This window comes from Astyanax mexicanus, chromosome 19 (genome assembly GCF_023375975.1).
Source record: "Astyanax mexicanus isolate ESR-SI-001 chromosome 19, AstMex3_surface, whole genome shotgun sequence".
NCBI lineage: Eukaryota > Metazoa > Chordata > Actinopteri > Characiformes > Acestrorhamphidae > Astyanax > Astyanax mexicanus.
This window is the reverse complement of record NC_064426.1, coordinates 42,378,301-42,395,210: the sequence shown is the minus strand read 5'-3', so window position 1 is coordinate 42,395,210 and position 16,910 is coordinate 42,378,301. Positions and strand designations below refer to the sequence as shown.

The following is a 16,910-nucleotide window of genomic DNA, read 5'->3' as shown; positions in this document are numbered from 1 at the left end:
GAATGTAGAGCGTAGAGAGTACAGCTGTGTTGTGGAAGTAGACGTCACTATCGCTCACTGGGTTTCCTGTCTCGTTTGCAGAGGACGCAACGGCCGCCCAAGGAGATGACCCCGGAGGATCCGGCGGTGTTCGCCGCCAAGCTGATCTCAAGGCTGGAGAGGCTAAAGAGAGAGCAGGAGACCAAAAGTTCATTGGCGGAGAGGCTACACAAGATCCAGGAGGTCATTATCTACCTGCCCAAGATAGCCGAGCTTCCATTGCACTCTTGTGTACCGAAAAGTACCATTGTCTGGGTTGCATACCTGTTTTACCCATGAGACATCCCAGGGAACAGAAAACGTTCTAGAAATGTTTAATAATGGTTTGCATCACAACGTTGTTAGTACGTTTCTCACATAACGTTCCCAGATTGACGAATACTTACATTACTGATTACTGATACGTTGCAGCAACATCACTAGATTAGTTAAAAGCATTAAATAAAGATCAACATCTAGAAAAAATGTACAGATTAAACATTCTAACCATACATTGGCAAAAGTACACTGGAAAAGTACGTCAGGTTTACAGATCTAGATGATTGCAGATTTCAGTGCCCCTCAGTACACCTTAGCCTGATTCCCGTGTCCCCATTCATTTTTAAGACTAGGAAGGCTAGGTAGCTTCACCCAATTAATTGCTCAATGTTACAACACATCAAACATTCCTCCCTTGCAGGAAGAAGAGCGTGACGAGTCAGACCTCTCCAGCAGTGGTGGAGGTGTCTCCTCCCAGCACTGCTCGCATCCTCTTCCCCTCCTGACCCCGGGATCCTGCGAGGAGGACCCTCAAGCCATCCTGGACGAGCACCTCTTGCGGGTACTCAAGACGCCCGGCTGCCAGTCGCCCGATGTGCCCAGGCACTCGCCGCGCTCTCGCTCACCCGAAGTGCGGCCTCTACCACGGGGAGGTCCCGGCGTCCCCCGGCCCCTGGCTTGCTCCACAACGGGAGGTTACCTGCCTGGGCAGACGATTGTGTCCCAGCCGTCTACCAAACACATCCACCACCACTACATCCACCACCACTCTACGCCCAAGAGCAAGGAGCAGATCGAAGCCGAGGCGGCACAGCGGGTACATTGCATGTGCCCCGGGGGGTCGGACTGCAGTCCTTTACCCTACACGAGAAGCCGAAGCTTGGGTCGGGAACAGGGTGGCAGTTTGGCTGATGGGACTGTTGGGTAAGTTGGGTTTTGTTGGGGTTTTCTTGGTTTTGTTGGGTTTATTTCTGGGTTTTGTTGTGTTTTTCTGGGTTTTGTTGTTTTTTTTCTGAGTTTTGTTGGGTTTTTTCTTGGTTTTGTTTTTTTTTTTCTGGGTTTTGTTGGGTTTTGTTGTTTTTTTCTGGGTTTTGTTGGGTGTTGTTGTTTTTTTCTGGGTTTTGTTGGGTTTTTCTGGGTTTTGTTGGGTTTTTCTGGGTTTTGTTGGGTTTTTTCTTGGTTTTGTTGTTTTTTTTTCCGTGTTTTGTTTGAGTTTTTCTTGGTTTTGTTGTTTTTTTCTGGGTTTTGTTGCGTTTTTATGGGGTTTTGTTGGGTTTTCCTGGGTTTGGTTGATCAAATCTTTGGTTGGTTAATCTAAGGCACTAAGAAGTCCGGTATCTTCTTTCTATCTCTCTCTTCTTGCAGATGTTCCAACGCCTTGTCCAAGCGTCTCTGCAAATCAGGCGAGGAAGTCAATAATGAAGGTGTTGAGGTTTCCACTCTACAGCTGCCTACCGATAGCGCCGATCGCTCACAGAACGTCTGGCAATGGATCTTGGAAAGTGATCGGCAGGCCAAGCACAGGTCCCACAGGTCTGCACTCAAAAACTACACATCCCATAATTCCACACTTACTGTGTTAAGAATAAATGTTTGACATTGAATTGATTCATTCTTTGCACAGCACTCAAAGCACCAGGAAACTGTATGGACCCGATGCGGTGAGAACACACACCTGGGGAGGTGGAGGAAGCAGTGGGCATCTTCGTGCCCATCAGCCTGCCCACCCCTTCGTCCAGGACCCAGCCATGCCCCCTCTGCCTCCACCCAATACCCTGGCACAGCTGGAGGAGACTTGTCGGCGGTTGGAGGAGATCTCGAAACCTCCCAAACAAAGGTAAAAACGATGAAAACGGATCTTAATCTTAAGAGATTATTTGTTTTATTTACTCTTTGTTTAATTTACTATGTACAGTCAAATAATGCCAATTGTGGAATTTCCTTTCTATTGTCAGGCATTCAACCCCAGGCTCCACCCACATTCAAAGAGACAAGAGCCACCCAGTGCCTGTTCAGAACGGAGCTCCGCCTCTCCTAAACCAAGGCCCTCAGAGCGAGGAGTAAGTATCCTGTCTAGCCTCAGTTTTTATGCCCATAAATTGACCCTGTGTTTTCTCGTCTTTTCTCCGTGCTCTGATCCATTGTTCAATAAAGTACAAAATACACGCAAACCGAGAACAGTGGCACGAGAAGACGAAGCCTCAAAAAGAAATCCTTCAAAAAGACCTGCATCCCTTCATCTCGCTCTTTTGCCCTCCACCTTTTTGCATTTGGAAGCAAAGAGCCACGGAGCCACCTGATGGCCGTGCCCCCTTTCTCATTTTTAATTGGCTGACCTTCACTCTGCCAGCTTTCTCGGGTGAGCGGGGCACTTTATGAAGTGGCCACCACAAAGCTCGCTGAAAGAACGGCGAGCGGCGGAGGGGTTGGGATGAATTAGCCTCCGGTGGCTTTAGTGTCTTCAGTGTCTGCCCTCTTTTCATCTGTCCAGCTTTCATTTCCTCTGTCTCAGTCCCTCCTGTGTCCTCCTGGCACTGTCGCAACGTCTTTTTCCAACATCGTTTTAGGACTTTTCTGCTTTTCTGAGATCTGCTCTGGAAAAAAATAAGCGAGCACTTAAAAATTATGTTTCTTTGATTTTACCAAATTAAAAACCTCTGGAATATAATCAAGAGGAAGATGGATGATCACAAACCATCAAACCACCAAACTGAACTGCTTGAATTTTTGCACCAGGAGTAAAGCAGCATAAAGTTATCCAAAAGCAGTGTGTAAGACTGGTGGAGGAGAACATGATGCCAAGATGCATGAAAACAAAACTGTGATTAAAAGCCAACCAGGGTTATTCCACCAAATATGGATTTCTGAACTCTTAAAACTACTTTATAAATATGAACTTGTTTTCTTTTACATTATTTTTACATTTTACTCAAACATATTCCTATGAATAGCATTGAATTGGTCTCTTTTAATTAATTCCATTTAAGGCATTCAGTAGGAAACCTTATCCAGAGCGACTTACAAAAGTGCACTTCAAAGTTAGTAAATATATCAGGGATGGTATCATACTTTTGGCTATTGAAATTATTATTTGGTGAAAAACTGAAAGTGCTATTTTTTGCCATTTTCTGACTTATAACTTATTCCAAACTATGGCATTTTTAATGATGCAATCAAATCAGAAACCAGCAAGTAAAAAAGCACAATGAATGAAAACCGTGTGTGAAGTGGTGGGCGATACATGGCCCTAAAATAATATCACAAAATTTCAGGGTATTTTTTGTGATTAAAAACAGTATTATTGCCAATATGACAAAACATTCTAAGAGTATTTTACTCATTTGTTTATTTCGTAAACCAAGACTATTATTATTTTATAGAAAATCAGTTTACGAGAATAGAAAATGCATCAAAAACAAAGTCATAAAGTAACAACTAAAGTTTTTGTAACTCAAAAATGCTGCAAAAACTGCAAAACAACAATTAGAAGTTAATTTAGTAAAGAAGAAAACAAATACAGAATATTTTTTACAGATTTTTTTTATCGTGTTCCAAAAAATTAGGTGAATATTATGATATTATCACATAAGATACAATAGCAGTCACTGCCCTGTCCACTGTGGGTGGTAATATTAGCTTTATATTAGGCTTTATATTAAATGCCTAAATTAGTAACTTTAAAAACTTAATTTCAGGTCTCACTTGCACTTCATTACGATCATATCTGTAATTTACACCACATTGCCATGAGCACATAGTCCATTGTTCAAAGTAACACATTGTCTACTACGTCGCCTGTGCGAGCGCCCTATGCAGCTGCCTGCATTTATACTTACGAAGCTGCATAGGGCGCTCGCACAGGCTAGGATTACATACTCCTTAAGCTACAACGTCGAGTTTCCCTCAACCTCTTATCGTCTTTCTTTTCTTCTCTTTTTTTTTCTTGCCTCTCAACAGTTCAAAAGAGCCAAAGAAGACGCCCGGCAGTCACGCCGCCGCCGGCTCTGAGACGGTGGTCACCTACTTCTTCTGTGGCGAGGAAATCCCGTACCGGCGCACCATGAAGACGCACAGCCTCACCCTCGCCCACTTCAAAGAGCAGCTCCGCAAAAAAGGCAACTACAGGTACGTTCGGCTCTGTTCTCTTTCCTTTTGGCCTTCAGGAGAGAGCTTGAGGAGCGTGGGTGGTGGTCAGCCGTCGGGCCGGCGGAGTCAGAAACCTCTTATCTCTCGCTTCCTTTGAATTGCACGGACGTAATTGAAGGTAACCAGTTGAAAGAAAGGTGGCTTTGAAAGGTTTCAGATGGTTGAAGTGGTTGGAGTGCGAGCCAGACGACGAGGCCATTGATGTGCCGCTCGGCTTGTGTTTAATCGGGGAATGTTTACGGCGAGCTGTTTACTGGAGCTGGTGGTAGGAAGGGAAGGAGGGAAGAGGAAGAGAGGAGCGAAGGAGGGAGAGATGCATGTGGTGGGTGTACAGAAAAGGAAAGAGGGAATTTTAACTGGAGCCGTTTGGTCACATCTGGTATTGATTTCATCGTAAGGCACACTTAATAAGCACGTCTTTGAAGCCCGGGCCTTTCATTTCATGCACAAAGACTCTCACAAATTCTTCACCGATTGTATCAAGCTACATTGCTCTCGCGCATTTTGTGTGTGTGTGTGTGTGTGTGTGCAAGTGTGTGTGCGAGTGTGTGTTTACATAAGGCTATCATTTTTTATGGATATTTCTAATTTACATCAAAGGACGTCTTTGTTTCAGTCCTGTTTCTGTTTTAGTTGAATAAGGTTTGGTTGAATCGCTTTCGCTATTTTTCTCTTTGGGTTTGTGCTTTTCAATCCTATAAAAATGCTCATTGGAAGCATTGAATCTCTGAATATTGAGGAGATTAGACGTTTAAAGACCTAGTGTAGCTGATAACTACTAAACCATACTCTTGAGACAAAAGCTCTACAGCACCCAGAGTTTGCGATTTTAAATCCCAATTAAATCAAATCTAAATGTTCTGCTAGTTGTATAATCCATGCATTAAAATCTGTAATTCTTGTTCTTATTTATTGCTAGGAAGATAGCTAGTGTCCTATATATATATATACTACATCTAGTTTCTAGTTGTGCATGGTGCATTGTGCAACCTGGTCATTGATCAGGGCATAACAAGAAAATGAGAGTAGGTTCTCTTTCCAGAACCTTAAATAAAGTTAAATTAAACACAAAACTAAACTAAACTAAATAAAATGACTAAAACTACTAGAACAAAAATGTGTTGTTCATAAGCTACAACCAAGCTAACAGAACGTAGAGTAGAAGTTCAGGGTTAGTCTAAGCAAGATGTTTTTCCAGGTCGTCAAAGGGGAGGAGCCTAAAACTTCTAACTCTTTTTCCAGGCTCCTCTTTTTAGAGAGCTCCCCTGGTGGCCAATCGAGGATTTGCACCTATAGAAACAGACTAAACATACAGATACTAATGTTTCTTTCATATTCATTTTATATTCACAATCATCATATCATCACAATATATTTCCCCAAAACCAAACTACTTACCTGGTGTCCTATATGTATACTACGTCTAGTTTCTAGTTGTGCATGGTGCATTGTGCAATCCAAAACATTTAATTAAATTAAATTAAACACAAAACTAAACTAAATAAACAAAACTTCTAATACTACTAGAACAAAAATGTGTTTCATAAGTTTTCGTAAGATGCAACCAAGCTAACAAGCTAACTGAATGTAGAGTAGAAGTTCAGGGTCAGTCTAAGCAAGATGTTTTTCCAGGTCGTCAAAGGGGAGGAGCCTAAAACGTCTCACTCTAGGTCAGACTTTTCCAGGCTCCTCTTTTTTTAGAGAGCTCCCCCGGTGGCAAATCGAGGATTTGAACTTATTAAAACAGACTAAACATACATATACTAATGTTTATTTCATTTTTATATTCACAATCATATATTGTGAATATAAAAATGAATTGTGAAAATAAATTGTGGGAAATATATTGTGACCTAATCACAATATATTTCCCCCAAAACAAACTACTTACCTGGTGTCCTATATGTATACTACATCTAGTTTCTAGTTGTGCATGGTGCATTGTGCAACCTGGACATTGGTCAGGGCATAACAGAAAATAAGAGTAGGTTCTCTTTCCAGAACCTTAAAGTAAGTTAAATTAGACACAAATCTAAATTAAATAAACAAAACTACTAAAATACTAGAACAAAACTACTAGAACTTGCTAGAAAGCTAACAAGCTAACAGAACGTAGAGTGAAAGTTCCAAGTCAGTCTAAGCAGGATGTTTTTCCAGGTCGTCAAAGGGGAGGAGCTTAAAATGTCTCGCTCTAGGTCAGACTTTTCTAGACCCTTTTCTTAGAGAGCTCCCCTGGTGGCCAATCATGGTTTTGCACCTATAAAACTAAAGACTAAACTAAACAGACTAAACTAAATAAGATCATATTGACAATTCTCATATCATCACAATATATTTCCCCAAACACAATCTACTTACCAAAAGAAAGCAATGCTGATTCTTTTTTCCCAATATCGTGCAACTCTACCTAATATACCTAATGTACATCTACAGTAATCTACCTGAACTAAAGCCACTCTACCTTTGCACATTCTTTTTGTACGTTTTTTTTTTTGTGTTATTTTCTTTTTTCCCCCGGGTGAATTATTCAAAGCTGATGGTTTTAATAGCAGAAAATGTGTGGAGCTGGGTCATTTCGACATGGCAGCCGTTCAACAAAGAACAGTACTTGCCAGCACTGCCAGACAATATTGGTGCCAGATGTTGCGAGGAGAAGCATCTTGCCACATAAAAATGTGTTCCAGTGGAAAGACTTCTTTTCTTTTCTTTTCTCGCTCTTTTTTCCCTCCTTTTTCGTCTCGAGCACACAAGGGCTGTGCTTTCCGTTTGAAGTTTTCCATTTTTTCTGTCTCTTTTTTGTGGAGGAGGATGTCGCTTTCTTTTTTATGTTTTTCGACTCCAGAAATACGAATGTAATTAAGTGGCGCGTCTTGGTTTCTTTTTGTTTTAAGTGTGTTTTTGTTTTCTGGAAGGAGGACAGCAGATCATTTCCACTTTTACGTTTAATTTTTTGTGGCATTTTTGAAACATACAGTGCAAAAAAAACTTTTTTTTATAGTGGGAAAAGTTGGGAAAAGTCAGTAAAAGTCATTCTTTCTTTCTTTCTTTCTTTCATTTATTCATTTAGTACAATCTTCCGAAGTTTTGAATCTCACTTGCTTACTTTCTTTTTATTTCTAAGTTTTTCGTTTCTTTTATTTACGACAAGTTCTCTGGTCTCTGGAGGGAGGAGAGAGGATCATTTCCACTTTTACAATTTTTATATTTTGTGGAATTTTTGAAACATACAGTGCAAGAAAAACTCTTTTTTTTAAGTGGGAAAAGTCAGTAAAAGCCCTTCTTTCTTTCTTTTTTCTTTCATTTATTTAGTGAAATCTGATGTTTTAAATCTCACTCTCTTAATTTCTTTTTATTTCTAAGTTTTTTGTTTCTCTTATTTACGACAAGTTCTCTGGTCTCTGGAGGGAGGAGAGCAGATCATTTCCACCTTTACGTTTTATCTTTTGTGGCATTTTTTAAACAAATACAGTGAATGAAAAACTCTTTTTTTAAGTGGAAAAAGTGCCTTTTTTCTTTCTTTCTTACTTTCTTTCGTTTAGTGAAATCTTCCGATGTTTTAAATCTCACTCTCTTACTTTCTTTTTATTTCTTTTTATTAGCACTACCACCCGTTACGCCTGTGCCAACTGTGTTGTGTTGTGCGCTGTAGTAAGTTGAGTAACCCGTGTTCCTGTAGATGTTTTATGTGAGTCGTTTGTATGGTTTGAGAGTGGAGTTTGCTCGTAAAATGAAAAGTTAACTCTTGGAATTTCGGTGCTCCAGAGCACACGTATCTTACAGAACGGGGGCATTTTCCATTACGGAGCTAATTGGACCTGGCCCCCGAATCCAGCCTCGCCTCCTTCTCTCCTGCTGGGTTCCTTTCCGTTTGAAAGGGGGGCGGTAGAGGGGGATCTTGTCCGGGCCTTTAGAGTGAGGTGGGGGTGGTTGGGGGGGCATCTGAAGGACGATGAGCTTTCTTACCCCAGGTCAAGCAGTGCATCAACCTGAGAACCATCTACCCCCTCAATCCTGGTCCAGTCATTGGTTTAATAACTGACTTAATCATTGGCCTAATCTTTATCTTAATCATTGGCTTAACCATTGGCCTAGTCAATAGCCTAATCATTGGTCTAGTCATTGACCTAAACTTTGGTCTAGGCATTGGGCTAATCATTGGTCTAATAATTGGTCTAATAATTGGTCTAATAATTGGTCTAGTCATTGCCTTAATCATTGGTCTAGTCAATAACCTAATCATTGGTCTAGTCATTGGCCTAATCATTGGTCTAGTCATTGGCCTAATAATTGGCTTAATCATTTTACCAGTAATTGGCCTAATTCTGGTCCAGTCATTGGCTTAATCATTGCCCCAGACATTGGCCGAATCCTGGCTCAGTCCTGTTACAATAATTGGCTTAATCATTGGCCTAAACTTTTGTCTAGTCATTGGCCTAAACTTTTGTCTAGTCATTGGCCTAATCCTGGCTCAGTCCTGTTCCAGTCATTGGCCTAATCATTGGTCTAGTCATTGGCCTAACCTTTATCTAGTCATTGGCCTAATCCTGGTTCAGTCCTGTTCCAGTCATTGGCCTAATCATTGGTCTAGTCATTGGCCTAATCATTGGTCTAGTCATTGGCCTAATCCTGGCTCAGTCCTGTTCCAGTCATTGGCCTAATCATTGGTCTAGTCATTGGCCTAACCTTTATCTAGTCATTGGCCTAATCCTAGCTCAGTCCTGTTCCAGTCATTGGCCTAATCATAGGTCTAGTCATTGGCCTAACCTTTATCTAGTCATTGGCCTAATCCTGGCTCAGTCCTGTTCCACTCATTGGCCTAATCATTGGTCTAGTCATTGGCCTAACCTTTATCTAGTCATTGGCCTAATCCTGGCTCAGTCCTGGTCCAGTCATTGGCCTAATCATTGGTCCAGTCATTGGTCAAATCCTGGTAGAGTCATTGGCCTAATCATTGGTCCAGTCATTAGCCTAATCATTGGCCCAGTCATTAGCCTAATCCTGGTCCAGTCATTGGCTTAATCATTGGTCTAATCATTGACCCAGTCATTCACCTAATCATTAACCCTATCTCGTCCCAGTCATTGGCCCATCCAAGAATAAGGAGAAAGCGAGGGAGACCAAGCCACTTGTGTATGTGATGACATGCAGACTTCCCAGCACCCAAAATATCAACCTTTGTGAAAGAAGCCCTTCATTTGACAGCACTCCCAATTAGACACCAGAAGACCAGTAGAGGAACTCTGGCGACAAGCATGAGGAGGGGAGGGGCTTTGGGATTTAGGCAACCCTTTAATTTAGAGAAAAGCCCCCATTTTTTTTCCTTTTTGCCCTAAAGTGGCCTGAAGAAAACAATAGAAAAGACTGTATTTGATGGGCCTTATTTTATTTATAGTTAAAGATGTTTTTAAAACCGTTCTTGTCCTATATACTACAGGTATAGAAATTTGTTATGAACATCTGAAAGTGGAGCAAAGGAACAGGGACACTCTTCTCTCTCCTTTGAAGAGCATCAGATTGTTAGCAGTGAATGGCTGCATGCTTTGAGCCTCTCGTCAGTAGCTCATTTCCGAGGCTCCCCACCGACTCCGGTAAATAATTGCAGATGAACCCGAGACCCGAGGCGAGCGGGAGCGCGGGAACGTGGAGGCTGACCTGCAGCAGAGTTATGATTTAAAAGCAGATGTGGTTTCAATAGTTAAAGTGTGTGCTGCACTGTATTTCTGAGAATTAACCCTTTCGTGTTCTTCTCCTGTTTCCGCAGGTACTACTTCAAGAAGGCGAGTGACGAGTTTGAATGCGGGGCAGTGTTTGAGGAGGTGTGGGACGACGGCAGCGTTCTACCGATGTATGAGGGCAAGATCCTGGGAAAAGTGGAGCGAATGGATTAAAAACTGTCAAAGGAAAACTCTAAACCATCCGCCAGCCCCTGTCGGTGGTCTTCTACTTCTCTCCTGCTGGGTGCCTTTCCGTTTGAAGTGGAGCAGTTGAGGGGGGATCATCGCCACCTCGTCCGGGCCTTCATTGGGCCAGTCATTGGCACAATCTTTGGCCATATTCTGACCCAGTCATTGGTCCAGTCATTGGCCAGGGGATTCATTTAAGGAGGTGTGGGATGATGGCAGCATTTTACTGATGTTCGAGGGCAAGATCCTGGACTAAAAACTGTCAAAGGAAACTCTAATTCATCGGCAAGCCCCTGTCGGTGGTCCTCTACCTCTCTTATGCTGGGTGTCTTTCCGTTTGAAAGGGAAGCGGTAGAGGAGGGATCATCAGCACCTCACTCTGGTCTTCATTGGCCAAGTCATTGGAAAAATCATTGGAACAATTCTGATCCAGTCATTGGCCAGAGGTTGTGTTTAAGGAGGTGTGGGATGATGGCAGAATTTTACCGATGTTCAAGGGCAAGATCCTGGACTAAAAACTGTCAAAGGAAACTCTAAACCATCTGCAAGCCCCTGTCGGTGGTCCTCTACTTCTCTTCTGCTGGGTGCCTTTCCATTTGAAAGGGAAGCGGTAGAGGGGGGATCATCAGCACCTCACCCAGGTCTTCATTGGCAAAGTCATTGGAAAAATCATTGGCCCAATTCTGACAAAATCATTGGCCAGAGGTTGTGTTTAAAGAGGTGTGGGACGACAGCAGCGTTCCACTGATGTACGAGGGCAAGATCTTTGACTAAAAACTGTCAAAGGAAACTCTAAACCATCGGCAAGCCCCTGTCAGTGGTTCTCTACTTCTCTTCTGATGGGTGCCTTTCCGTTTGAAAGGGAAACGGTAGAGGAGGGATCTTCAGCACCTCGCCCAGGTCTTTATTAGCCAAGTCATTGGGCCAATCATTAGCCCAGTCATTGGCTTAATCATTGGAAAAGTCATTGGCCCAAATTTGACCCAGTCCCTGGCTTGGTCATTGGCCAGTGGCTGTATTTAAGAAAGTATGGGACCAGAGCATCGTTCCTTCCATGTACGATGGCAAGATTCGGGGAAAAGTGGAGCCAATGGACTAAAAACTGTAAAAGGAAATCTCTAACCATCGGCAAGCCCCTGTCAGTGGTTCCCTACTTTCCTCCTGCTAAATGAGGAAAGTAGTTGAGCGGGGATCATTAGCACTTCACCCAGATTGTCATTGGCCAAGTCATTGGCCTAATTCTGACCCAGTCATTGGCTCAGTCATTGGCCAGTGGCTGTATTTAAGGAATTATGGGACCAGAGCATCGTTCCTTCCATGTTTGAGGGCAAGATTCTGGAAAAAGTGGAGCGAATGGACTAAAAACTGTCAAAGGAAAGTGGTCATCCGTGTACACCAGCTCTGTGTACGCCAACGCATGAGGCTAGCTAACAAACGAAGCGAAGAAAGCATAGAAACCGAAGAACGAACTTCTCCGATGCGGCGACGTGTTTTCAAAGATTAAAAAAATAAGAAGTTGATATATCCACTAGAGACATTTTTTTATATATAGACGGTTCATATTTTGGCTCACCAAGCTATTGAAGGAATACTAGCCAATGAAGTATGCCTGTTGGTGGAAGACTCCAGCAATGCAGTCTGGGAGATCTGTCTACCTATCTATCTGGCACCAACCAACCATTCCAACCATAGGAATTGGATGGAAGACGTTGGAACACTCAACTCAACAGCAAAACGACGTAAAAAAGATAAAAAGTGACGCAACTACAAGTTATGACCACTGTCTGAAGATGCGGGTGACTGTTTTTATTTTATTTTTTTCACATATATTATTTTTCCAGAGGGACTTACACTACAGACGCGCCAAATCCGGTGCAACCGACCCGCACCATGGACTGCTGACCAACGTTTAGTTGTGCTATTTGTAGCGGTTTGGATGTGTGTGGTGTGTAATGTGGGTGTGTATGGTTGTGTGTTTGTGTGTGTGTGTGTATGCAGAGTGTGTATGCAGAGGTGCTTATATGTGCACGTTATAATATGCTTTTGTCACAAGTAAAAGGACTATTAATATTTATTAAACCGTCATTTCCCTCCTGCCCCACGTCCAGCTGATGGACAAGCTGCTTAGTTGAATTGGGAGATCTTTCCAATGTAACTCATGCATGGACACAAGTCTATCCAGAGTCCCCCCCACTTAACTAAACGGACTTAAACCAGGAGTCTCGGTGCCGGCCAATGGGGACGCGACTTCTCTACTGGACCTCATCACTTCTCTTCAAATATATATATATATATATATATATATATATATATATATATATATATATATATATATATATATATATATATATTTATATATTTGTATCATAGTGCCTTCGAGTTATCGGTCCCAGGCGTGAAGGATTGCACAGGATTGAACTGCCTTGTCCTGATGCCTCAGACAAAGTCCTAAAAAAAAATACAGACAAACAAACAAACAAACAAACAAACAGGCAAAGTTCAATTATAATTACTATATTATATTTATATTGCAGTGCTATATAATCTCTAGACCCTGTTTACACGTGGTCGCTTCATGTCTCTTCATGTTTCTTCATGTATCTTGTGTATCAGGATTATATCCGTATCAATCCACATAAAAATGCAAGTGTGAACACTCCTAAAACACATTTGAAATACATACAAATCTGATTAATCCAACCACTTCAGGAGGTGGTCTAAGACAGATTTGGAATGGACCACTTTAAGAGACGGTCTGAGACGCATTTAAAAAAGATACAAATCGGATTACTTAAACTCTTAACTTCACGATGTGGTCTTAGACGCATTTAAAACCGATACAAACCTGATTATTTAAACTGTTCCCTTCTAAAGATGGTCTGAAACAGATTTGAAATGGACCACTTTAGGAAGTGGTCTGAGACAGATGTTAAATTTAAAACAGATTCAAATCTGATGATTTAAACTGTTCGCTTCTAGAGGTGGTCTGAGACAGATTTGGAATGGACCACTTCCGGAGGTGGTCTGAAACAGATTTAAAACAGATACAAATCGGATTACTTAAACTCTTCACTTGACGATGTGGTCTGAGACGCATTTAAAACAGATATAAATCTGATTACTCAAACTGTTCACTTCTTGAGGTGGTCTGAGACAGATTTGGAATGGACCACTTCAGAAGATGGTCTGAGATGCCTGTAAAATAGATACAAATCAGATCAATTAAACCACTTTAGAAGATGGTCTGAGACACATTTTGAAGTGATAAAAATCCGATCACTCAAACCACTTCAGGAGGTGGTCTGAGGCGCCTTTAAAATAAATCTGATTTCTCAAACTATTCACTTCTGTAAGTGGTCTGATACAGATTTGGAATGGACCACTTCAGGAGGTGGTCTGAGACGCATTTAATAGAGACATAAATCAGATATCTTAAACTTTTAACTTCACAATGTGGTCTTAGATGCATTTAAAACAGATACAAATCGGATTACTCAAACTATTCGCTTCAGGAGGTGGTCTGAGACAGATTTGAAATGGACTATTTCAGGAGGTGGTCTGATACAGATTTGGAAAGGACCACTTCAGATGGTGGTCTGAGACACATTTAATACAGATACAAATCTGATTACTGAAACTGTTCACATGCTGGAGGTGGTCTGAGACAGATTTGGAATTGACCACTCCAGGAGTTGGTCTGAGACAGATTTAATAGAGATATAAATCTGATTACTTAAACTCTTAACTTTACAATGTGGTCTTAGATGCATTTAAAACAGATATAAATCTGATTACTCAAACTATTCACTTCTGGAGATGGTCTGAGAAAGATTTGGAACGGACCACTTCCAAATGGTGGTCTGAGACAGATTTGTAATGGATCAATTCAGGATGTGGTGCGAGACACTTTTAATACAGATATAAATCTGATTACTCAAACTATTCACTTCAGGAGGTGGTCTGAGATAGATTTGGAATGGACCACTTTAGGAGGTGGTCTGAGGCACCTTTAAAATAGATACAAATCTGATTACTCAAACTATTCACTTCTGTAAGTGGTCTGATACAGATTTGGAATGGACCACTTCAGGAGGTGGTCTGAGACGCATTTAATAGAGACATAAATCTGATATCTTAAACTTTTAACTTCACAATGTGGTCTTAGATGCATTTAAAACAGACACAAATCGGATTACTCAAACTATTCGCTTCAGGAGGTGGTCTGAGACAGATTTGAAATGGACTATTTCAGGAGGTGGTCTGATACAGATTTGGAAAGGACCACTTCAGATGGTGGTCTGAGACACATTTAATACAGATACAAATCTGATTACTGAAACTGTTCACATGCTGGAGGTGGTCTGAGATAGATTTGGAATGGACCACTTTAGGAGGTGGTCTGAGGCACCTTTAAAATAGATACAAATCTGATTACTCAAACTATTCACTTCTGAGACAGAAGTGGAAGTGGTCTGACACAGATTTTAAATTTAAAACAGATTGAAATCTGATTATTTAAACTGTTCGCTTCTAGAGGTGGTCTGAGACAGATTTGGAATAGACCACTTCAGTAGGTGGTCTGAGACGCATTTAATACAGATACTAATCTGATTACTTAAACCACTGTTGCGTATTTCATCCAGCTCAATAATTAGATTTCTGAAGACGCATTTATTCACCAGATATAAATGTAAACGTGTAAATGGGGATACAATCCAAATACTGATCACATGAAGTCAGATGACCAGGTGTAAACGGGGTCTTATTGGAACTCAGTAGAAAGATTGTGTTTCCTGTGTTTCTGTATGAATATAAATGAATCTGAATGAGCAGAAGTGGTCTGAGTCCAGTATCTGAAGTTGTGTCCTCAGTGAGACGAGGACGCGTGTCCTCCTGGAGCTGGGAGCTGGTGGACCGGGCGTAGTTATGCATTGGCGTCAGCAGAGTTTAGTGTTTTAGACTGCAGTACCTGTGCCTACATGGATACCATGCCGTGTGCTGCCCTGCTTCAGGGTGTAATATTCCCTTGCTTTTCTAAAGGGGTTTAATGTTTCAAAGATTTTTTTAATGCTTTGGATATCTTGTAATCATGATATTCTGGGTTTTTTTCCAAGGCTTTTTTTTTTTCAGTTCCACTTAAATGTAAATTATGCATTATATAGAGCATCATTTTAAAGATGACTTGGTACTTTAATTATTGTAATTATGAAGAGATGTAGCCTTTATTAAAATGTTTATATTTTTCAAATGAACCTTCCTTGTATTTGCTTGATTTTTGATTCTTTTAATGTGTTTCTATGTGAGTTTGTGTTGAGAATTTAAGGGGGTTACATCATTACACTCACTGTACTGTAAAGATCACTGCAAATACTGACTTTCTATTAAAATATTTTATATTTCTTCATAAATATACAATAAACATCTGCAGAAGAAACATAATGTCATAAGAGTAAATAAGGAGAATTATATCAAACAAATGAGACAAAATATTAGATATTAGATGTCTTTGACTAAATACAGCAAAACATGCTGAAATCATGATACTACCACCACCATGTTTCACATACTGTATGTTTTGGTCTCATCTTTCCTTAAAGTATTGATCCAGTAGCCTTCATACTAAATATGCACACAGAGTGATCTAATATATGCTTTTATTTATTTTATTGTTAATTGTTGATGATTATGAAGCTTACAGCCAATAAAAACCCAAAAATCAGTGTCTCAGAAAATTAGAATATTATATAATAAGACCAATTGGTATTTTTGGGAGTGTGGGCAGTGTGCCAAGTCCTGCTGGAAAATGAAATCCGAAAAACACTGCACTTGATTTTGGACTTGATATAACACAGTGCACCAACACCAACAGATGACATGTCTCTTTTATATGGCGATGCAGATTTCATTTTCCAGCAGGACTTGGCACACTGCCCACACTGCTGAAAGTACGAATTGATGGTCTTATATAATATTCTAATTTTCTGAGACATTTTTTTTAAGTTTTTTTTTTATTGGCTGTAATCATCAACAATAAAATAAATTAATTTAAAACACTTAAAATAGATCACTCTGTGTGTAACACATCTATATTTAATATATGAGTTTCACATTTTGAACTGAATCACTGAAATAAAGTAACTTTTCAATGATGTTCTAATTTTTTGAGCTGCACTAGTATATGCACAGATTCTTTGACGTATTTACTAAATTACTTAAATGTCCTGTAAACTGGACACTGGATACTTTTTAAAATAAGAGATCACTTAAAAATGATGAGTTTCTTTGATTTTATCAAATTAAAAACCTCTGGAATATAATCAAGAGGAAGATGGATGATCACAAACCATCAAACCACCAAACTGAACTGCTTGAATTTTTACACCAGGAGTAAAGCAGCATAAAGTTATCCAAAAGCAGTGTGTAAGACTGGTGGAGGAGAACATGATGCCAAGATGCATGAAAAAAACTGTGATAAAAAAAACAGGATTATTCCACCAAATATTGATTATTTCTGAACTCTTAAAACTTTATGAATATGAACTTGTTTTCTTTGCATTATTTGAG

The 16,910-nt window shown here is 40.5% G+C and overlaps 1 protein-coding gene across 6 annotated transcripts in view; it reads left to right on the top strand.

Moving 5' to 3' along the window:
- Positions 1-15,598, top strand: part of axin2 (axin 2 (conductin, axil)) — a 39,007-nt gene extending 23,409 nt beyond the window's left edge. For 2 of the 6 annotated variants that reach the window (XM_022671413.2, XM_022671414.2), the window contains exons 5-11: positions 82-222; positions 719-1,221; positions 1,663-1,830; positions 1,922-2,134; positions 2,253-2,357; positions 4,255-4,422; positions 10,205-15,598. In XM_022671413.2, the coding sequence (XP_022527134.2) occupies positions 82-222; positions 719-1,221; positions 1,663-1,830; positions 1,922-2,134; positions 2,253-2,357; positions 4,255-4,422; positions 10,205-10,331 (1,425 nt within the window). In that variant the 3' untranslated portion in view covers positions 10,332-15,598. The remainder of the gene's footprint in view (positions 1-81; positions 223-718; positions 1,222-1,662; positions 1,831-1,921; positions 2,135-2,252; positions 2,358-4,254; positions 4,423-10,204) is intronic. The other 4 variants (XR_007427269.1, XR_007427267.1, XR_007427268.1 and 1 more) reach the window with 4 other exon arrangements.
- The last annotated feature ends 1,312 nt before the right edge of the window (positions 15,599-16,910 follow it).